The sequence below is a fragment of the Mauremys mutica genome, chromosome 2, assembly GCF_020497125.1.
Source record: "Mauremys mutica isolate MM-2020 ecotype Southern chromosome 2, ASM2049712v1, whole genome shotgun sequence".
Taxonomy (NCBI): domain Eukaryota; kingdom Metazoa; phylum Chordata; order Testudines; family Geoemydidae; genus Mauremys; species Mauremys mutica.
In genome coordinates, this window is record NC_059073.1 from 185,767,218 (window position 1) to 185,791,251 (window position 24,034).

The 24,034-nt window shown below is 39.8% G+C and overlaps 1 protein-coding gene across 13 annotated transcripts in view; it reads right to left on the reverse strand.

Moving 5' to 3' along the window:
- The window catches only part of FHOD3 (formin homology 2 domain containing 3), a 650,322-nt gene that overhangs the window by 238,148 nt on the left and 388,140 nt on the right, over positions 1 to 24,034 (reverse strand). For all 13 annotated transcript variants that reach the window (XM_045007832.1, XM_045007840.1, XM_045007828.1 and 10 more), the window contains one exon: positions 1,901 to 1,995. In XM_045007832.1, coding sequence (XP_044863767.1) covers positions 1,901 to 1,995 — 95 coding nt within the window. The remainder of the gene's footprint in view (positions 1 to 1,900; positions 1,996 to 24,034) is intronic.

The window sequence follows — 24,034 nt, forward strand, 5'->3', positions numbered from 1 at the left end:
CATATTCTCCACCGGTGGCTTTTCACAGCCAGGCTGTGCAAACAGGATAAGCTACAGCAAAGGACTCATGCTCATATGAGCCCTACCAAATTCACAGTCCATTTTGGTCAATTTCATGGTCATAGGATTTTAAAAAATTGTAAATTTCATGATTTCAGGTATTTAAATCTGAAATTTCATGGTGTTGTAATTGTAGAGGTCCTGACCTGAGAAGGAGTTGTGGGGGGGTCGCAAAGTTATTGTAGTGGGGTTGTGGTATTGCTACGCTTACTTCTGCACTGCTGCAGGTGGTGGCACTGCCTTAAGAGCTGAGCAGCTGGAGAGCGGAGGCTGCTGGCCAGGAGCCCAGTTCTGAAGGCAGAATCGCTGCCAGCAGCAGCGCAGAAGTAAGGATGACATAGTATGGCACCCTTACTTCTGCGCTGGTGCTGGCAGGGCACCCAGCCAACAGCCGCCGCTCTCCAGCCACCCAGCTCTGAAGACAGCAGCGCAGAAGTAAGGGTGACAATACCGCGACTCCCCCCACCCTCAAAAAATAATAATAACCTTGCGATCTCCCTGCAATTCCCCTTTGGGTCAGGACCCCCAATTTGAGAAACACTGGTCTCCCCCATGAAATCTATATAGTATAGGGTAAAAGCATACAAAAGACCAGATTTCAGGGAGGGATACCAGATTTCACGGTCCATGACGTGTTTTTCATGGCTGTGAATTTGGTCAAACTGTACATATGAGGAGAGATATTTCCACATACCACCCTGGCAAGCTCAACATTACGCCAGAAAAAAAAATGTTCTCCTCATGGTCAAATTTACTGGATGCACAAATTGAAGCAACGCAAAGATATACTGTCCTTTGAAAAAATATGGTATTTACCAAATACCAGGAAAGGAATAACAGTCCAGCCTACACTGGAATTCTAAACAGATATTTACATAGTATCTTAGACCCTAATCCAAAATCCACTGAAGTCAAAGGAAAGACTCCAATTGACTTCAATGGATTTTGGATCAGGCCCTGAAACAGGTTACCAATTAAATACCCTTGCAGTAATCATGTTTTTTGATTGCCTCTCCATACATGTAGGCACTATGTACAATATGGGCCTGATCTAACTCCAAGTTTAGATGAGGGTAAAAGTCCTATGAACTTGACTGACAGCAATATTAGGTAGGTGGCAGAATTAGCCCGAGTGGTAGAATTCTTGCTTCATATGTGCATGGTAGCAGGACTGATGTCTGCATTCTCTAAACTGCTCCAGTTTGGGCTGTAGATGCTTTCATTTAGAAATTAAATTAGGAGTGGATTAAATTACAAATCTTTAAATTAGGAGTGGATGTCTTTATAAAGGATTGTTCTAATTTAACCACAAGTTATTTGGCTGGGCACAGGAATTAGGATTATGCAGGAGATCAGTCTATATTATCAGAATGGTTCCTCTGACCTTAATATTTACAAGTCTATGAAAATTGGGCACTCTAACTGGATGCTGAACAATGGACTGAATTATACACAACGAATGCTGTATATTTTACCAAAGGACAGGATGATCTCAGTCTAAGTTAAAATATAAGAACCAACACTATTACTATAACAAATGCTATTACTATAACTGATAGAACTATATTTAGGAAAGAGCTAAGATGCCAGGCTCCAGAGTCTGTTGCTAAATTATTTTGCTTTATGAATGCTGCCAAACTAAATTCTCTGCGCAATACTATTGTATCCTTCTAGTCTTAGTTTACAAAACTATATGAGTTGATCCCAAGCAATCAATACTTAAATTTCTCACTGGAATTCCAACCCCGTCTCTCCCCGACAATTCATGCACACAAAATAGAAAAAAATATTTAAAGAACACTTAAGATGTATAAAGCAAGTAATCTGGAAATCTTCTTACCTTTGACCCAATGAGAGTGTACAGCCATTGGATGGTTTCATTATGATTTATTACTCCATTCATCCCATCTACATACAGCATAATCTGGCCCAAAGCTAAAGTAAATAAAAAGACAAAGAAAGTACAATCAGACCTGGTGAATATTTATTAAAATCCTGATATTTACTATCATTACTATTTACATAGGTTCATATTGACAAAAATTTTACTGACAAAAGACACAAGGCTAGAACCTGTTCTAGATTACACTGGTGTTAATTTGAAGTAACTTCATTAACTGCATTTGGAGTTACTGCAGATTTGTACTAACATCACTAAGGGCAGATTATAGTCATCAGCCCTTGCCTAAATGATTCTGCACCATATTGGCCCAGTCTTGAAAACACTTGCTACCCAGCATAGCGCTTACTACCATGAACAGTTCCATTATTTTCAATGGGCTACACTTTGCTACTGTGAGCCAATGGGTCTATTCATGTTTGGAAGTACTATGTAGTGTACTGAAGTTTTAGATTTTGAATCTATTTTTGTGGATTAAAATAATCTTTGATTAGGCTAGCCATTCTGTTTGCCAAATTTCAGCAATTCACAATTCCAGCATGTTAGTTAATGCAAGTTAGTACAGTAGAATGTTGCTATTTCAGAAAGACATCCTTGTGAATCACTGAAATTTGAGTGTTAGCAAGGAAACAAAAAACAGCAAGAAGAAAACATCACAAAACATGCTTTATGATAACATTTCATACAGTGTTTGTAAAATATGATACTATACTTTGCAAAACTCATGAGATATTGCTAACATGAGACTTTGCTACAGCACATAGCTATTAATTCTTTGCTGAGCGATAAGGAAAGACAGAGATTTTTCATACAGATTATCAACTCCTGGGATTAGTGAAGAGTGGATTAGCAAAAATCAAAGCTTTCTTCTCTGAATCTTTTACTTTATAATAGGAGATTCATGCACACTTGAGCCAAAAAGGAACATGTTAAAGTAGCACCTTCAACACAGTCTGTAGTAAGAATAACTCAATAGTATTAAAGATAACCCAAGAGTTATTAATGGAGATTTTTTGCAATAAAGAAATATAAAAAAATAGTGCAGAGAATTATTTACAGAGAAAATAATAATTATACTGTGCATCTTCCAAATGCTTTTCAAGTATTGGCTAGTTTCACTATATGTTCTATACTGTATCCCATCAGCCGAACCTGTCTCTGCTGGTTGTGTGGGGAATGATCCATAACCCACCTCAAAAGTGGGTGGCATTGTCCATCAGGTGAATCCCCCATTTGGCCCAGCCAGTTTCGTTAACACAGAGAGACGCAATGCTTACATCCCTTTGCCAGGAAGCATGAATCTGGCCTATTAACTAATTATTCATCATAACTGAGGTAGGTAAAAATGTGTACTTTATACCCTTTTTTCAAAGGGGCAAACTGATACAGAGAAGCAAATGCCGAAGGCCACACAACATGTCAGTGGCAAAACTGGATTAGAGCTCAGATTCCTAATTACGGTACCTATCCTACGTTCTCTAGACCACGGTGCCACTAGCAAGAATAGCATGTTCACATCCTTTGGTAGTAGTTTGTTTCTTTTATGATAAGTCTGTATGATTTTTCCAACCTGAGATCACTGTTCACACAACTGTACTGGATAGGCAGTGGGCATGCCATGATTCTTGATAAGGAGGCTTATTATGCCAAATACGATCATTTCTCTGTTCCTTAGTTTTGTTCCCTCTCACCACCATATTTGTTTATCTCTACCTGTTGTGTTTCCAAGGTTTAGATTTTAAGTTCTCTGGTGTCTTTTTTGTTGTGTGTGTACAGTTTCTACCACTATGAAGCCCTGGTCCCTGATTGAGACCTCTGAGCACTAATGCAACACAAATGTATACATAAATGATAAAAAATGAACATATAGCCATATATGCTACTGTTCTACTAACTACATTATTTGAGGGGAGATTCCCCCACAGGCACAAATGCAACCAGGTACTTAACTGTCATTGAAAATCAATAGGAGTTAGGAATCTAACTGATGTTTGTGTTTCTAATAAATCTCACCCATTGGTCTGTTTTAACTGGTTTACACGAAAGACTAAAAAAAAAGTCAATACATTTTGAAAACATAAGATAACTCCCCATCAGCAAGATATAGCCAGTTAGTAAAGAATTATTAAAATTGCACTGACTGGATAAAAGGGCTCATTTTCAGCATTTGCTGACAGTTTTTTGAGAGAGGGGAACACTGATATCCCTCAATAATCAAATAAAGGTCATAATTCCTATATTTGCTTCTTTTCAGAACAAAAAGATTTGGCCATAGATCAGGGTGAGATCAAACCATGATAAAATCACCAAGCCATTCCTTTGTAGTGAATTCTTTGGTTAGGGGTGAAGGGATTTAATTTGAATCTGAAACAAATGTGTAACAAAATTTATTCCTGGCACATACTTTCCAAATTAATAAGGAAGAAATGAAAGACAGGAGAAAGTCTGCCTTTAAAACAAAAACACGCACAATTTTCCAACAGAACAACTTTCCTATTTGTGCTCAAGATAGACTGGATGCCTACGTAAGATCTGGGGTACATTACATCCCAGCTTTTAAAATATGACTGTGCATAGCAACATTGGGCACATTAGCAGGCACCGTGGAAAGCAGGAGCAACATGATTCCTGACAATTTTTATCTGCTACCGCAAAACCTTTGTGTGTGTGTGTGCACATTATCAGACATTGCCCCAAGACTGATAATATCTGTTACAGCTACAGGACAGGTCTTTGGGATCTTGGTGGAAAATTCTGAACACGTGAAAGAAAATCTACTAGACATTATGTTGCAGTTTAAACAACTGGCAAATACTGAGAAAAGTATTACAAGATAAAGAATACTGTACAGAATGTCATCGAGCAGTTTACACAAAAGATAAGTTTTTGCTGGTGCCAGGCGCCTGCACAGAAGTCACGTCTACAATAATTATCTATCATTACATCAAGTAATCAGTTGCTGACAGTCCCTGGAATGGAGCTTCATAGTTTACTTGCTGAATAGCATGTTATTTCCTGTCTCTATTAGTCACAGGAACAAAAGCGAGACTTAAGGAAGGTGGGGGGAGGGGAAATCTACTTTCTATAGGATGAGCACCTAAAATATACAGTGACGTTATACCCTTAACTGATCTCTTAGATTCATGTACATTGACGGTGCCTTAAAGATCTTTTTGTCCTCAGACTGAGTTCCATTAAAAAAGCAACTCAGAATTCCTATTTTAAAAACAATCCACACACACTCCCTCAGGACTGTACAAAGTCCATTTCCAAAGCTAAATGCTACTTGTGTTGCATGGGTGTGCTGAGGGAAAAGAGAACACCTGAAAAGAATGGAGCAGAGTGGAGGCTGTCATATGAACACTAGCCTGGGAACCAAGTTAATGCACCTGCTGACACTTCATGGCTCTAATGAGGATTGAGTCTGCCTGACCATGTCTTGCATTTGACACAGCTGGCAGATTGGGCACAAGGTGCTCCTTGTCTAGAGCAGCAGCATGTGTCCCCCTCAGATACTCTGAGGCACTTTGCCTTATGTTGGCACAGCGGCTTATGGTCCACTGAATGGCTGAAACCCCAGGCCAGAATGGCTGAAACTCCCCACAACTCCCCCCGATTAGTGGCACAGCTAATAGGGAGCGGGAGGTGACTTCCACATCCCACTCTGGTGACCCCTAGGGTATGTGAGGTGCCTTTTCAAGCTAATAGGTATCACTGAAGGTGATACCACCAATGACCCATTACCCCCTGGCCCCGCTCTGCCATTGTTCACAACCTGGCTTTGCTACCTCCCCACACATGGCCACATCAAGGAAGAGCATGATTTTACCCTATGGAGACAGGCTAATTTGAGAAGGGATCTATTAAGTCAATGAGTTTACTTTGGGGCTGCATTTGGCCCATCACATCTAATCTCTCCATCTGTACATTCCCCTAACCAAACTGGCAACAAGTGCAAGCTATTTAATCCAATTTCTGTACTAACTGGAATTCTACTTTGGAAATGTATCAACAAGGAAAGCATGCTATTGAGCAATGGGGGGCAGGCAGGAAGGCGGGGGGTTAAGATGAGCAGGCTTAATTTGAAATTCCTTTGCTTTTGATGGTTTAAGTCAAACTCTTAATCTTATTTGAACATAGTTTGTAAATTTACCCAGGGTTATTTTAAGGTGGAATATCGCTGGATTTCTTAGGTTAGGCTTATATTGGAAAAGGATGGACCAGCCTGGCATTTCATAGACTTCTAAGGAATCAGAGGCTTGAAAAAAAAATCTCCCAAAAAACTTGCCAGTATTGGCACTGAGACTTTTTTGAACTACATATAAGAAGGGTTAACTGGACTAATGAGGAAAAAACTAGCACAAAAACCTCACCCTCCTAACTATTTTAGTAGAAGCCTTATATTTACCCACCTATAATTTCAAACTTTTCAAGGCTGTTTCCAACCTGTAGTGTTCAGCAGCTTTAAACCTCTCTGGACTGCAGCCTTATTTTTCTATCTATTTCAACTTTGCACCACAGTAACAACCTAGTTAAAATACCAGCATTGGAGTCAGGACAATTGCTATTTTATTCCTGCTTCCTCAAGTCAAAACATAGTTTATCATGCCAGAGTTATGGTGCAATATATCTAATGACTATGTATAGTTATTTTCCTAAATAAGAATGATGGACCAAAGTCAGACCTTGTCAAAGTGGGTTCAACTCTGATGGAAGTTCCTGGGCCAAATTCAATGGGGATGTCATACACAGTGGTAGTGGTTTAAGATACATGTTGAATTAAACTATATAGGTAATAAAATAGGTGTAAGTGTCATAGAAATTGCACCAATCTGGCATTCAGAGATTTGCAAAAAATTATTCACCACCAGTGCGGAAGGAGGGGATGGCAGAAAAAATAAATAGCAGGGTGTAAGGTTAAGCGTAGTGGGGATCCTTTGTATTACACCTCCTGTTAATTACTTTTCCTGCTATACCTTTTTTTCTGATTCCTTACAATCATTGTGTACATCCCCTGAATGTCATATAAGTAGAAGTTATATTACTTTATCATTCACACTTATTTTCTGAACAATTAGCCAAATTCTGTTCTTGTTAAAGAGTACATACTCGTTAAAGCACTGCATACTCGGCTTTTATGAGAAAACTGCTTTCCATCTGGCTAAAGCTTTACCTTATCTTATACAAGCAAAGAATGGCCAATCAGATTATAGCTAGCTTGCATTCAATTTGGTATACTATAAATAATTATTACATAGCCCACTCTTGAGTCATCAGCTCTGTTGAAGACTATTAGAATATCCCCCAGAAACACATGAAATCCCTTATCTAGCAAAAGCACCTTAATATATGAAGTATACGGGGATACTGAAAAGATATGGGCTATAATCCAATACGGAAAGCAATGTATCCTGGTCTATTATATCTTTGGAAAATATTTATCTGTCTATGTAAGGTTTTTGTTAGGTCCCTAATATTATTATCCTAAGTGCCAACAATATCCCATGATGAAATACCAGTAGGTTACTTGGCAGTAAGTACAGTATCTACCTCAGAATTCCTGGCTCATATTCCCTCACTGCAAAGGAGCAAAACTCATCTCTGAGATGGTATTTGGTTAGAGCAGACAATTTACTGCTAAATATTCTATAAGGTTCTTCAACTGGACCTATGGAAGTTTCAGAAAGTTTTGTTTATAACCATGTTCCATGCCCAATGCTGCATGCTGTACTATAGGATATTATTGGCATAATTTATATGAAAGAAAGGTCTAGAGTCATTTAAAAAGATGTCTAAAGCATCAATGTTAGGTTCCATATGCATTTCAAGTCAGTAACACATTTTGAGTTGGTCCCAGGCCCACCATTTACTACAGACATTTTCTTTCTCAAGCAAATCACTAAAAGGTTCACTAAAGGGGAAAGTATAATACAAAAAATTAAATAAAAGCCAGCCCACTGAACTCAATTATTCAGGCCCAGATATGAATGAGTTAAAGTAATTGTTAACAATCTACACAGACAGGTTTTGTTCCAAATGTAAGCACACTGCATTGTTAAACACTGTTTTTGTGCCACTTGGCTGCGTGAAAAAAATAAACAAATCATATAAAAACTTCTCATCTCTAAACAGTAAGATCAGATACAGCAGTTATTGAGGTGGCCTAACTGTTCCCTCTTGTAAAAACAATCATGTTAAGCAACCGTTTGCCAGCCTACAGACGCTATATTTATTCTACAGGGATAGAGTTGGCCAGATTTTTCAGATTTGCTTTTACTTTGTTATTAGAGATATGGTCAGGTTTAGTCTGCAATACCAAGTCAGTCATTTGCACACGTATTCAAGTCTTTTATCGCTGCCAAGGATGTCAGCAATGCCTTACAGGAAGCTGAAAGCCAATTTAGTAATGCCTAGAAATGTGTGATTGTTCTGCTTCTTAACAAAGCCTTCTCAAACTTCATCTCCTTGTTTAATCTGTTTTTATAAAGTCTGTTCATTTGTTCATTATTACGGAGCTAAATTACACAATTTTCATTTTTAAGACCCCTTTATTAATCCATTATTTATGGCAGAGCTGCAGTTTTCTAATGAACAGCATAACTGTTGAAATGCATAGGCAATTTTGTTCCAAATGTAAATGTATCGTACTATTCATATGTAACGTCAGCCACCCTGGGACCTCTTGAGCTTAATGCATGTGCCTCTACTGCCTGATCTAAAAGACACATCTCTCTTACCAAGACTGTATATAGCAGGTTCATCAATCTCTACCTGGCCTAGCCACCACACCGAACAAACAGGGATTACAAACATAAATCAGCAATTTTCATAACAGCTGCCACTTTCATTTTTAAGATCAAGCATTCACTTCCATGTTTAGCCAGGGAGTCCTTTCCTTGAACCAACAGCTGTGTGGGAAACGTTATGCGGCAGTTTCAGATCTCTGGCGATATTTTAGGGTTAGGCCTCTTTGCAGTTTTATGGTTTTACTCTTCAGGAAAAATACACAGAAAAGGTTTCAAGATTAACCACCAAATGCAATTTTTACTCTTCTAACTTGTTAAAATACTTATAGCTAAATATACACAGCTATAACATACTAACACAGTGGTTTTCAAACTGGGGTACGAGTACCCGTAGGGGTACCGGAGCTCTCATCAGGGAGTACAGTAATGGTGACTAGGGCAGGGTCAGGAGAGGAATGGAAAGATGCACCCCTGTACAGACTCCCCTGTGCACGCTCTGTCAGGCAGGGCAAGTGGATGCAGAGCTGGCCTTACTTGTGGACCACGTGGGCTACTGCCCGGGCACTGTTGTCAAGAGGTAAAGGAACAGGGCAGGCCTGAGGTGCGAGGCTGTGGAAGTGAGATTTGGGCAATGGGCGGGATGGAGATGGAGAGGCAGTGCTTAATTTGTGCTCCGGGGCGGCTGGCCAGGAGCCCTGAGGTGCCAAGTGCCCAGCTCTGAAGTCAACATCGACACCACCAGCAGCGCTGAAGTAATGGTGTCAATATACAAACCATGCCACCCTTACTTTGGCGCTGCTGCTGGCAGAGGCACTGCCTTCAGCGCTGGGTACCTAGCCAACAGCCGCCGCTTTCTACTCTGCCTTCAGAGCTGGGTAGCTGGAGAGTGGCAGCTACAGGCTGAGAGTTCAGAGGTGACGGCCAAGATTCTGTTTATTCCATCATGCAAATGGCCCTTTTAATAAAGACAAAGATCTGAAAACCGGCAGTAAATATAGGATTTGAAAGCCACCAAACAATATTAGTCAAAGATTTTTTTTTCTGAAGCATCAAAAGCTCTAACATGCTAAACTGAATTTCAGAAAATATATAAGGTCAAATTTTCATTCAGATCTCTGCAAGTGCATAGAAAAAAAACACACATGCATCCACATTTTAAATATTTACCAACAAATATTAGAGTTTTTCCATAGGTATGTTATGACCCTATCTCAGATGGGAGGTAGACTACATTATTTGAAAAGGAGTATTCAGTCTAAAATGTTTGAAAACCATTGTGCTAACAGATCCTGCGGGCAGATGGTGAACAAACAAAGAGAATCCCTTTAAGTTGTTGAACAAACAGGACTGGCATCTAAGATTTTTCACCTGACTACTGGTTCAAATGTAGCTGCTTTCCAGAGGTCAGCTCGCATGATGCCAAACAAAACAAGAGGTTGAACGTGCTATTCTTCAGCACAATCAGTTCATCTTTGTGCTGCACATTCAGGCAATGAGATTTACATTGCTCACTGTGATTATAATAGAATGGGAACTGCAACAACATGCCATAACTTGCCATTAAAAATACATATTATTTAAAAAGCAAGGTCAAGTTTATGAAAAATAAAGCTTTTCTTTACTGAACAGCTAAAATGTGCCTGTGCTAAGCCACTTTTGACATTATTTTGATTTTAAACAGAGTGCATTTCTACTGTGAGACTATTTCAATCTGTTAGAACTGCACTCTAAACACTGTGTTCTAAAATGACACAGTTTTTGTCAGCAGCAAAAGCCCACAGGAAATTCTGAAAAGAGTTATAAATCTGACATTCCTGGCACAAAACAGAGACCTTCAGCTTCATGGTATTATTATTCTGTTTCACCGAATTATCTGTCTTTAACAATAACCTCACTCCCAGCATTCCCCAGGGGCCACTGTCAAAGAAATGCTTTTTGCATTGCTGATTGTGGTAAGAAAGTGAAGGTTAATGGGCTGCCAATTCTAGACTCTGGACAGAACTGAGGCTGAAAACAAGGTGTCAAGCTTTTGAAGCCCTCCTGCAATGACCATCTTTTTAAGAACAATGGTACCTGAGCTGTCAGCTGCCCTTCCTACATTGCACTAAGAGCCCCCACTAATTCCTGAAGCCCTCAATACCATTTTATTTTTACTCACAAAAGCCAAGTGTGCAGCCTCTTTCTTTAGGGCCTGATACTCCCAGGTTCTGAGTTCTCCCTACTTACAGAAGTCCAGGGCATTCCTCTCCTCCTACAAAATGCCCATCACACTGCAACATCAGGTCCTTAGAAAGTCCAAAGAATACCCTTACAATATATTCTCCTTCAGCCAATGTTTCTCCCCACTCCACTTTTAAAAATAACATACAGCAAATTCAAAGGTGATTTTAACCAAAACAAATATTTCCACTGGCTAAAGGCTTATGAATGGAAAGAAAAATATTAAATTGTCAAATAAGTGTAAATGACAACACCTGTGGCAGCACACACATCAGCCACATGAATGCCAAAAGGAATTCATCACAGTCATAGCCATTCCAACAAATAACACACACATTCCTAGAGATGGAGATTTCCTACATTGTACCAGCTCTTGGTAGAAATGATAAAAATAGATCCTCAGTAGACTCGGCCAACAGTTAACAACTTGCTGAATATATTTGTATGGGAAATGAAATCCAGTAGCAACTATTATGTAAATACAGTATAAAGTATTTGCATGGATAATAATGATAATAACAACATAATAATTGCCTTTATTTTATATAGCATTCTTTATACAGCATGTACAATATCATAAGATGCTTTACAGAATTAGTAATTCATTTACAAGATTCTATACATTAAGAATAAATAAAATTATTTCACCATTAAAAAGAAATCTGTAATAAAACAATCCTACTTAACAAATGAACAAGTCCACTTCAGCCTGTGACCACCAGTTTGCAGACATAAAAATAGAAACATGCACTAGAGCTGTGTGAAGTTTTCATTAAAAAAGACAAAAACCTAAGAAAACCCTGAAACAAAGAATAGGACATGAAAAACCCAGGTTTGGAAATTCACATGACTTCAGTCAATAAGATGTTCACAAGGATGACCTGAAAACCAAAATGGCTGAGCTTTGGATATCTCTGATTCACACACACGCAAGGCAAAAATTTACCACCCAACACTTTGACCTTTTGCCATGAGTTTTGGAAGTCAGTTCTGTATATGAAATCAGTTCTGTATATGAAGTTATATGTTTCCAATGCTGTAACAAAATGTGCTCAGATAGCTAATGTGGATGCTTAAACATGGGGTTTGCCCTAGCAAACTGATTACATTTACATAATCTTTACATAATTTTACAAAATTTACATAATCTGCTGTCAGATTTTCAGAGGCCCTTTGAAATATAGTCTTAAGACTGCAGGAGACAGAAATTTCTCAGAGGCTGGCCAAAAAATGTGGAACTCCCACAGGACCATTACAAACCCCACTACCCAGGTGCACTCTAAGTGCCAGGTGCATTTCTTTGACCTAGCCTTCTCTGACATAAATATACAGCAGCATGTGTGTGCATATGCATATTATATGTATGGAAAAGAAAAAATTCCCAAACCAAACAGTCAACTGCTCACATTTTTCCCCTTGGGGAGAAAAGGAGAGAACACATATCACACTTTAGTCACATTGTTTAATACACTACTGAAAGACACTAGGATACTACAGAGATAAGAATATGTACAGAACAGAATACAATACAATGTGTTTTTTGGGGACTTAAATTACCATATGATTGCTAAGAGCCAGTCCTGCGGCCATTCAAACTGTGTGTTAAGTAGAACTTGAATTGAATCTTGTGTCCTATTCCTTTGGGAGTAGCAAATTTGAGAGTTCCATGACTGTTTAGTCAAACAGGGGATGAACACTCCAGAGGGATGCTCAGAGGACTCCTGGGTTGATGTGTGCTTATTACTCACTTGTACAGAGAGAACGAGGCCTGCAGAGGCATGGAAGGCAGTACTTGTGTTGTCAGAGGCTGGTAGTTTCAGAGAGGTTATCCATAGCAGGCACTGACAAGACTTGCTTACGTTAAGGAGGTGACAAGGTACTTCACAACCCTGGGAACTAGGGAGCTGACTGTGCCTAGAGAAGATTGCATGCAGGAACTGGCATGCTTACATCCTTTAGTCAATTCCTGCATGAGGGGCGTGAATTAAGGTTGCATAGGCAACATTAATTCTGGGATTTCCTAACTTTGAAGTGCTTAATTTTGCAACCTTAAAAGTGTTCTTCTGATGTAGTGTGCGTGTAATTTATATATGGCGTAATTTGTGTAAAATGAGGATTCTTAAACTATTGTCCATGGAACCTTTCCTGGTAGTCTGCAGAAAAATTATTCGAGGAACCAAGGAGTGGGACATTTTGAATGGGTGGTGGGCTCATGAGAGGATGTCACCTTTGTGAAGTGGTCTGCAGAATGACAAAATAGATGTCAGTGCTACATTGTTGTCCTGTACTCTCTCATACCCTGCAGCTAAAGCTACACTTCTTCAGGCTGGGTATTCTTTCTGATGCTGCAATCAAAGACATGGTTATTAACTACTGCAACTGCAATTACACTGTATTTTAGAGACTGGTATTCTGCCCCACTTTCCCGTAATAACTCAAATAAATGTTGAGTCTGGACTGTTAGCAAGAGATTCACGGTTTAAACTTTTTATGGTGGATTTATCATTCTGAATCATCTCAAAGTGCTTTATAATAACAACAGTAAAATTAAATAATCCATCCCCCCAGAGGTAATAATTAGTTAAACTCAGATAGAGGCGAGTAAAGCAAACATATCTTACATGCAGAATTAAACAAGGGATAGATAGTGATACTCCCAAAGTCAATAGGCAATGAGTTCCACCCAGCAGATGCATAATGGTGAAACAAGCAACCGGCCAAAGTAACGTATTTCAGGAGTGACGACACCAGGAGAATTGTGTTGGTGATCTTAACTGGCAACTGGCTGAGTACTCAGTCCAGTTTTGTGTTGGATGGGATGGATTTCAAGGCATTCCACTCCCCACTAATCATTCTGAATATAAATCGTCTTTCTGGATAAACACCACTAATCTTGACTTTGAAGGTACAAAGACAGGAACATGATGCGCCGATCCAAACTACAAGAGGGAAAAAATAATTTTAACAGCTCTCGTTCTTGAACTCCTTACAAGCCTGTTTATACAGCAGAGAGAAAGGACCTGCAGGTGCTAGCTGGCTTTTATCAATCACTATCAATTATGTACAACCCATCGGTTTGGAATTCCAATTTCTCCTCGAAATACCAGCAAGCTAAGCCTTTTGCCTGAGATTTAGGGCACTACTCAGCTTGAAAATCACCGGGGAAAACAGGTATGTGTTTTGAAAAAAAATAGGCTATCAAAATTCAGTTATAACAATAACAACTCTCCTGGATTGGCAGTCTCCATGAGCATCTGCACCTGGGCATAGAAATTCTGAGGCATTATATGAAACAAAACTCCTGCTACTGTATGAAAATAGCCAATGAATTGATTGCAATCAAGTATTTCAACAGTAAGTAGCAAAAAGAAGTCCATCATGAGGTCATTGGCTCTTGCAATCCATATAAAGTAAAAAATATATATATATAAGCAGAGGTAGCACAGCTGGGCTGTCTAATGGGGCAGGGAAGAAGTATCCAAGACAGTGAACAATTGTTTATCCTCAACTACATTATCTTGTTAGGACAAAAAGTAAACCTTCCAGGATAAAACTTGGACATTTGCTGAGGGAACAAATGCTGGATTCTCTGTCACTGTTTTTAAATATAAAGACACATGTTCTGAAGGATTTAAATATTTACATTTCTCCTAAACAAAGAACAGGATTCCCTGAGAACAAAAAGAGAGAAAACGAATGGGGGTGACTACGTGGAACTGCCCAACACTAATTTGTAATAGAAAGCACTGAGAATCTCTCTTGTGTATGTGAAATCCTGGCCACTGCCTACTTGGTTTATAACTGTATCCACCCAGAACTACTCTTATTCTAATTAATGTTTTCATTACATGCATTTCTATACCATACTACTCCCTCACTGTTATCAGCACCAATATTTCCCACAACCTTAGCGCCTAGTACTCAAACAGCCTAACCTGTTTCCCAGTGGCTAATTTGTCACTTACCCACAGGCCCAATCCAATACCCATTTAAATCAATGGGAGTCTTTCTATTGATTTCAAAGGATGTTGGATCCTAGGAGCAGCTTAGGTGATGGACATGAGAAGGGCAATTGATGTTAGCAGCAATTAAATCCTGATCAAGCAAAGCACTAAAGCAGGTGAGCAGTCTCACTGACTTCAATGGAACTACTCATGTACTTCAAGTTAAGGAAGCAGTAGTGCCAACCTTCAGTATTCTAAAATCATGAGTCAAGTCCTCTCAAAAATCATGTGATTGACTTAAAAATCATGAGAGGATTAAAAAATAATACATTTGGAGTTCTTTTTATGTGTCTTCTGGTTTCTGAGCTTTTGCAATGCACTCAGGTCACTTTTTATTTTTAAGCTTTTCTCTACAACCACAAGAGCTGGAAATGTACTTTCTTTGTGAAATGAAAGATGAGATTTTCATGCAATCTCTTGAACACAGCAACTGTTTTTTTTTTAAAAACCTTGCCATATAGAGCAAGGCATGCACTAGGATTGCAAGAGTTGGCAACACTGTCACGTGCATAAATGGATTGTTGGATCAGGCACATGACTCAATTACACATGGAAGACGATGCAGAAGGAAACTAATGACACTGTACAAGGAAAGCACTTCTCTGCTTAAAGTACTGAACTTTTTTGGTGAATACAGATCCCGAAAAAAAGGCGTGTATCTGTGTGTGCGAGAATCGACACAAGAAGAGATGGATGAAGAAGAGGTAAACAATGAAAATGGTAGCCGTGCTGTTGGTATCTCACATAATTTTCCCATTGAGAGTTTTGTGGGACAAAATTGAGAAGTGTTGGCGTCGACCCACACCGCCCCGACACTCTTAGTCGGGAGCATGAGCGGAGACACATGTGCAGGTCAGCGGATGTTGCTTGGAAAAACTTCTGGACTGAGGTGCATGGCGCACATGCATACACACATGTGGAATACACATATGGACCAGTACTCGTAAAAGTAGTAGTAGTTAGGTAGACGTTGTCTAGTCTACCACTACAATAAAATAATTTGTTCATCTCAGCTAATTATAGAATGAGTGTCCAGGGAATATATTGGAGGGCTACATTTAAAAAAAAAAAAGTGAGAGATGGGGGACAGAGAGAACATGTCTCTAGATATATTTTGCTCTGTAGGAATGAGGATACATTAACTTTCACTATTTCTAACCTTTACAACTCAGCAAATTATTATTATTATTATTATTATTATTTTTAAAAGAAAGAGGGTCATTGTTAGTAAAAACAAAATTTTACAAAATCAAAATCAAAATATTTTCAGGAAACACCAAAAATCCCCTTAAAACAGTATTAATTTTAATATTATTCCACAGTATTTCCAGTGAAAATATTACAGCTGGTGTTACTTTATGTGAAGCAGAAAGCTCCAGAAAGATACCATGAAGAGAAACAAAAGTAAAATTGATATTTGCTTTCATCGGCTCACCTGAGAGCAATGCAACAAGTAAAAAAAAAAACCAATATAAACAGAAGTAAATTATATTTATTACATTTTCTCAGGCTTAGTAATATTTGAAATATCATTTAAAACCGAGGTGAAGACGTTTGCTTTCCAGAATAATGTTTTTTAAATTGCACACAGCCTCTCTTTACCTGGTAGAGTGGGTTGCCACTCTGAAGCTCATTGTAAAGATGAACGTAGTAAAACATTCTGATACAAAGGTTTCAGAGTAGCAGCCGTGTTAGTCTGTATCCGCAAAAAAAAACAGGAGTACTTGTGGCACCTTAAAGACTAAAGACTAAAGACTACAAGCCATCAGGAACAGTATCCCCGATAATATCACGGCTAACCTGGTGGCTGAACTTTGTGACTTTGTCCTCACCCACAACTATTTCACATTTGGGGACAATATATATCTTCAAGTCAGTGGCACTGCTATGGGTACCCGCATGGCCCCTCAGTATGCCAACATCTTTATGGCTGACTTAGAACAACGCTTCCTTAACTCTCGTTCCCTAACACCCCTACTCTACTTGCGCTACATTGATGACATCTTCATCATCTGGACTCATGGAAAAGAAGCCCTCGAGGAATTCCACCGAGATTTTAACAATTTCCATCCCACCATCAACCTCAGCCTAGACCAATCCACACAAGCGGTCCATTTCCTAGACACTACTGTGCTAATAAACGATGGTCACATAAATACCACCCTATACCGGAAACCCACTGACCGCTATACTTACTTACATGCCTCCAGCTTCCATCCCGGACACACCACACGATCCATTGTCTACAGCCAAGCTCTAAGATACAACCGTATTTGCTCCAATCCCTCGGACAGAGATAAACACCTACAAGATCTCTATCAAGCATTCTTAAACCTACAATACCCACCTGCTGAAGTGAAAAAACAGATTGACAGAGCCAGAAGAGTACCCAGAAGCCACCTACTACAGGACAGGCCTAAAAAAGAAAATAACAGAACACCACTAGCCATCACCTACAGCCCCCAACTAAAACCTCTCCAGCGCATCATCAAAGATTTACAACCTATCCTTAAAGATGATCCCTCACTCTCACAGATCTTGGGAGACAGGCCAGTCCTTGCTTATAGACAGCCTCCCAACCTGAAGCAAATACTCACCAGCAACCGCACACCATACAACATAAACACTAACCCAGGAACCTATCCTTGCAATAAAGCCCGATGCCAGCTCTGTCCACATATCCATTCAAGTGACACCATCACAGGACCTAATCACATCAGACACACCATCAGGGGCTCGTACACCTGCACATCTACCAACGTGATATATGCCATCATGTGCCAGCAATGCCCCTCTGCCATGTACATTGGCCAAACCGGACAGTCTCTACGCAAAAGAATAAATGGACACAAATCTGACATCAGGAATCATAACATTCAAAAACCAGTGGGAGAACACTTCAACCTTCCTAACCACTCAGTGACAGACTTGAAGGTGGCAATTTTGCAACAAAAAAACTTCAAAAACAGACTCCAAAGAGAGACTGCTGAACTTGAATTAATATGCAAACTAGATACCATTAACTGTGGTCTAAATAAAGACTGGGAATGGTTGGGTCATTACACCAATTGAATCTATTTCCCTATGTTAAGTTCTCCTCACACCTTCTATGGGCCATCTTAATTATCACTTCAAAAAGTTTTTTTTCCTCCTGCTAATGATAGCTCATCTCAATTGATTAGACTCTGCCTGTTGGTATGCATACTTCCACCTTTTCATGTTCTCTGTATGTATAAATATCTCCTGTCTGTGTGTTCCATTCTATGCATCCGAAGAAGTGAGCTTTAGCTCACGAAAGCTCATGCTAAAATAAATTTGTTAGTCTTTAAGGTGCCACAAGTACTCCTGTTTTTATTCTGATACAAAGCTTCTTTTCCCAACCATCTTCAACCCACTTCAATTTTTTCTCAATGAGCAGCACTTTGGAAGCCTTATGCTCTGCTCATGGTGGGCTCAAGAATAGAAAGGAGAAGAAAGATGGAAAGAGTTCAGTGGGCTTTGGTTCTGGTTCATATCAGCAGACAATGTGAAGAAGCTTGTATGTCCCCTGGCCCCAAGCAGTGCTGCTTAAATCCTCATTTATTAGCATACTAAATTTACATCCTAAAACTTCAAAATCAAACAAAAGGCAGGGAAGTAAGGCAAATTCTAGTTTCCCAAATTCTTTGTCTCCATGAATGGTGGTTTAATGAGGGGCAGAATGAAACAGCAGGGAAATAAGCTTGATTGAATGAAGATCCTCAGCTCTATACATTCAGGGATGCACTCCAATATACAGTGATGTTAAAGAAAAGCATCTGTCATTAATGATCTATTGAGCTCCCATAACATAAATAACATTTTAAAAATGATTATGTCTTTTTTTGGCTTATACCATTTCTCTAAATCATAATTACAGTCTAACAGAAAGCACAACTGAACCTGACATTCCTGATGTACATAGACTTTCCATTTTTTATTGCTGTACAACATGCTGTGCTTGTCTCTAACATTTCACACAGACTCCACCCTACACCTGCAGTAATGTATGTGTCATCAAGGAATTCACTTTCATCTGCTGAAATCATGCTTGTTAGGACAAATTAATGAAAGAGACTATTCTTTAAGTACTGGCTATACAAAGCCAAAGTCAGAAAGCAAATTAATACATTCATTCAATGGATTTTTTGTTCTTGTTTTTTGTTTTGTTTTGTTTCAGATCTGTCTATTGCCATGTGGAATTTATGGTTATATGGTTTCATTAGAAATCTCTGAGAAAAGAATATACTGGTATCACAAGTTCAATTCTCCTACTTGGAATGGACTTTCTCAGTGAGAAAAAGGTGTAAAAAAAGAGATGTCATTAGAAATCCCTTTCAAGTAGGGAGACTGCACTTTTCCAGAATGTTCTTATTAAAAGTGCTTTTCTGCCACTTTACTCAAATTCACCTCAGATAATGAGCAAAGATTCCTTCCAAATTAACCATAATACTCCTCTAATCCCTTTATTATTCTTTTCCATTTTTTAAACACCCAGATTTACACCAAGAATTACCATGAACATGAATCTCATCTTATAGGAATTCTTAAAGCTTTCAACAGTGTCACGTTTAGGAGATTTTTCTCTTCTCTCCATAACTTTGGATAAGTTAATGTTATCCCGCCCCTGGCTCCCTGTCCCAGTCTCTCTCTCAAGGCTCCTCATCCAGTCTCTCCCGCTCCCCCATCCTTAATAGTATCCTCCCTTCCTGGCTCTTTGTCCAAATCTCTGTGCCCAGCCAGTCTCAGTTCTCCCGCTGCACTTCAACTTGTTTTCAGAGATGTGTCCCATTCCCCCTCCCACACTGGTTCCCTATCCCAGTCATCTTGGGCAGGCAGTCACTGTCTGCCCCTCCCCTACCAGTGTGCCCCACCACCAACTCACTTACAGGTGTCTCTTTCCCCCATTTGCTCCCAGTCTCAGTCTCCCTGCCCTCCCCCAGCTCCCAGCCCCAGTATCTATCTTCTCCCTCACTCCAGTCTCAGTCTGATCAAGTCCTTGTTCCAAACTACTCCTTTCCCTCCACCATTGTCTAGCTTTTGTCCCCTATAAAGTCAAGTCAAGCAGGTCCCTCCTCTATGCTATCTGGGCACCAGCATGGGGATCACTGAGGTTCCATGTTCTCAATTTTGGTGCCCGGCCCTATCCAAGCATGAAGGAGCAATAGAAGCAAAGTCTGGTTGCATCCCAGTAAGCCTGTTCTAGAGCATGCTCAGCTGTTCTCTGGGGATAGCAAGTGCAACATCTGGTCACACCAGGAGCTGCGAGAGACCAAGGCATGCATAGTGATGAGACAATCTTCAGAAATTTTAGCTGCTAAACAAAAGCATCTCTACTGAGCAATGGCATGTGTGAACCGAGATTTTTCAAAGACTTAAAATTTGACCAAATGTGGACAGATTTTCACAGGAATAGCCATTGGCACATCTGAAACACAAAGACCACCTCCTGCCAAATTTCAAGTCCCTGCTCTAAAGCATGGGGGCATTAGAGAGTCAGAAAAAGATGGCAAGATATTTTTGTTAATGGAAAAACAACGCTAGCTTCATTCTCTGAAATGGTGGAACCAATTTGACTGAAACTTTCCAAAAAATTCAGCCTGAGGCAGATACCCAGCATTGAAAATTTCAGCCCAAATGCTTGACGTTTGGAAAACTTAAAAGTAATTGAAAATGAGATCTTATAATGAGAAGTCTCGGGCAACCTTAATAAAAGGCTGTGCTACTAGCCTCACCTATAAATATTTTACAGATGTTGAGGTACTTAGCAAAAACAAAACAAAACAAAAAACAAAACCCTAATATATCTAGTTAAAGGTTTAAATGTAATGTCACTTTATGTGAAATCTGCACAGCACAACTGTCTTAAAATGTATAGGATGTAATGAACAAGTGCAGTCTTCGTAACTTTAACAATATATGATGATATTCACAATCTGCACTTTTGGAAAAATGTAGAGTATGCTTCCAGGTTATTATATCTCACACTCATTTGTGAAACATGGATCTGATAAGTTTAGCATCTAGGCCTGAATGCACAAAAGGAGTTAGATGTTGTGATGCTCTGCAAACACCTCAGCCAAACACCTATCTTCCCCTGGTTTGTTAATCACTCTGAGGCTTAGGCGTGAGATGGGTGCCTGGGCACCCAGAGGGAGGTAGCCATGCTCATAACCAGAAGCAGAAACATAAGCATCAAGGGAACTTTGACTGTAAAAACTTAGGTTTCAAGTAAGGTTAGGCATCTACAGGGTTCAGCAGGAGTTTTATGCATTGCAATGAAGTCAAAACAGGGACTTAGGTGCCTAACTCTTTCTGTGCATTCAGGCCCTTGAGGTTTCTGCTAGGCAATGAAACAAAACAAAACAAAAAAACAACAACAAAAGGAGGAATCCAAGTAACACAGCAAGATAATGCATAAACCTGGCATGTGTAAAGAACAGGTTCAAGTAAAGAACCAGTCACAGTTGAAATTATTTTGATGTTCTCAAGCTATTTCCTATGTTCTAGCAGACATCATTCACAAAAGCACTATACAGGCTTGCTCGTCCTCCCACTTCTCCCCCAGTCCTGTGACTACTCTTGTCTGTCAGCTGGTTTCTTCAGGAGGCAAGAGAGTGAAGATGACAAGTGAATCTTCCCCACACAGGGCAGGAAAGAGCCACTCCAAGTTGCTGTCACTCCCTCTGAAAAACAATGGCTTTTGTTACCCCTTCTGATCTCCTGGAGAAGGTGTGGAGAGTCAGGAAAGTAGATTCAAAACCATGTGACTAATCTCAAGCAATAAACCCAGCTGGAAATGTAAAAAAGGCAACCTATGACCTATAACACCTGGAAAAGGTCACTTCGGAAGCCTTACCTTTCTCCATAATAATTAATTTTAAGATTTTTTGGGGTTGGCCTCAAGCATAAAGTTCTTTTACTTTAGTGTTTGTTTTGTTTATACACTGCATAGAAAATAACACAAAAAGAACCTTTCCCAACATTTCCGAAACATATAAATAAAAGGGTATCTCCTGTGCTTTTAGGAACGTTCTAGTTTTTCAGGATGATTCGCAATATGGTATTTTCTTTATGAAATGCCAAAGGAAACACTTAATAAAATGTTCTCATTAGTTAAAGGGCTAAGAGAGCGTTATAGGAAATGAGCCAACTAGCAAAACAAGCATGATCTTCCCTACACTCTGCAGATGCCCCATTGAGAGCAACAGCTTCGTGCAAGCGGCACCTGTAGCACAGCTAACTGTTCCATGTGAGGTCTTTTCACCATCTGCCTAAAAATCCTTGGTCATAAATTCTGCATGGAATGACTGTGCATCCGTTCCAGCCATTAAATAACACACACTACTGGATTTCTCCCCACCACTTCTTCTAAACACTGGTAAGCTCCACAAGAGGGAATGAGGAAAATAACAGTGTGGTGAAACTTCTGAGATCTAAGAGTTACTGTCAGTCCCTCTGAGGGTTTAATTACATGACACTTTGTAGCCTTCTAAAGTAAACTCTAAAGCAGAGCTACAGTACAGTGTTTGCATCCCAGAGAGATTTCTGAAGGGTCACTTTTACAACATACCAAAGTCATCTGTATGTGGAGCGTTTAATAACTACACGGGTTCAAATGACAGATATATTTAAACTTACCTCATTTGTCTCCTTTTATTTTAACCCATCACAGTTTTTTTCTTAAATTAGACTGTGGATTTATCAATTGTAATGTGACTTGCAAGCCAAACTGTGTGTACACATGTGATGGGTTGGGCTCACCAGTGATGCCACCTACTGGTTAGGTCACTGAGTCCCAGCTCTCCCTGTCTTCGGCATCCCCTGCCAGCAGTCACTCCAGCACTGCAGCAGTCCCTCTTCCAGTATGTAGTGACTTGGCCCTCTGGCCAGGTCATCAGTTGAGTCCGCCCCCTTCAGCGGTAACAGCGCTCAACAAAATATACATGTCCAACATCCCCACAAAAGGAAGAGTCCTTGGCCCACCTCCAGTCCTCTGTGGGCTGAGTGCCCTTGCCTCAGGGGTTCCCCTGTCTCCACACCCCCACCTTTATCTCCAGGGGAGAGGGGAAGAAGAAGGGTTTGTTCCCACTTCACAGGAAGGTGGTTGGTAGAGAAGCTCAGACCTTCACTATCCGCCAGGCTCTGACCCAGGACCCTATGAATGGCAGCAATACCAGGCGTCTGGCAATGCTCAGGGGCTACCTTACTGGGCTACTTCCTACAGCATACTTTCCCAGTCCAAGGTGTGGTCAGAGCCACATAGACAATACAAGCAAATGGTTCTTTCCTCCTTAAGGACAAGCTAGTACCTCTTCTTGGACCGGGGGTAGCTGCAGCATGCTGTACCATGTTTTGCTATTCTGTCTTTTTGTCTGAATGCTGTAATGAAGCAATCTGAAAAGAAGCGTGCCATAAAGTGAATGTCAAAAACAAAGTAACAATGTACTCTGCTAATAACTTATAGCATCTTCTCTCTACTTCTGTGCAAGATAATTAATTATAGTAGGAGAGTAATTTAGCATGCCTATTTACCTAAACTATGCCAGAGTCTCTAATATATTAGAAACTAGATTTCCTGGACAGGAGTAGAGGGCCTTTCCCTTGGACAATTTCCAGTATTGTCAGCTTGCTAACATTTTCTCCCTCAGATTTTCATACATTTCAAGGAAGCAAGCCCTTCTATGTAAAACCTCAGCCAAAGCACTGAAATGACTTTCCCCTCCCATGAGGCAGAAGCTCCTCTGTTCAAGGCTACAAATTAACTAGAACAACAGATGAGGGCTCTGTGATGACCACACCTCCAAGAAATATCACAAAAATATAAATGCACAAATAAATCAGGACTATCAAGGTCAGAGGAACACAGTCAGAAGTTCAGTAAGTGGTGTCACAGTGGTTTGAGGTCAATGCTATAATGAAGGATCATTATAGACAGCTGTGGTAAACACAGGACGTAAGACCTTCTGCTTGTCTGTTTACTACTGAAGTGGGCAATGATTAATCAAGACTCTATTGTTTCCCTTTATTATCGTGGGTGCTATGTGGTATTATCTGAAAAAGATTTTTGTTTCATCTCCAAAACA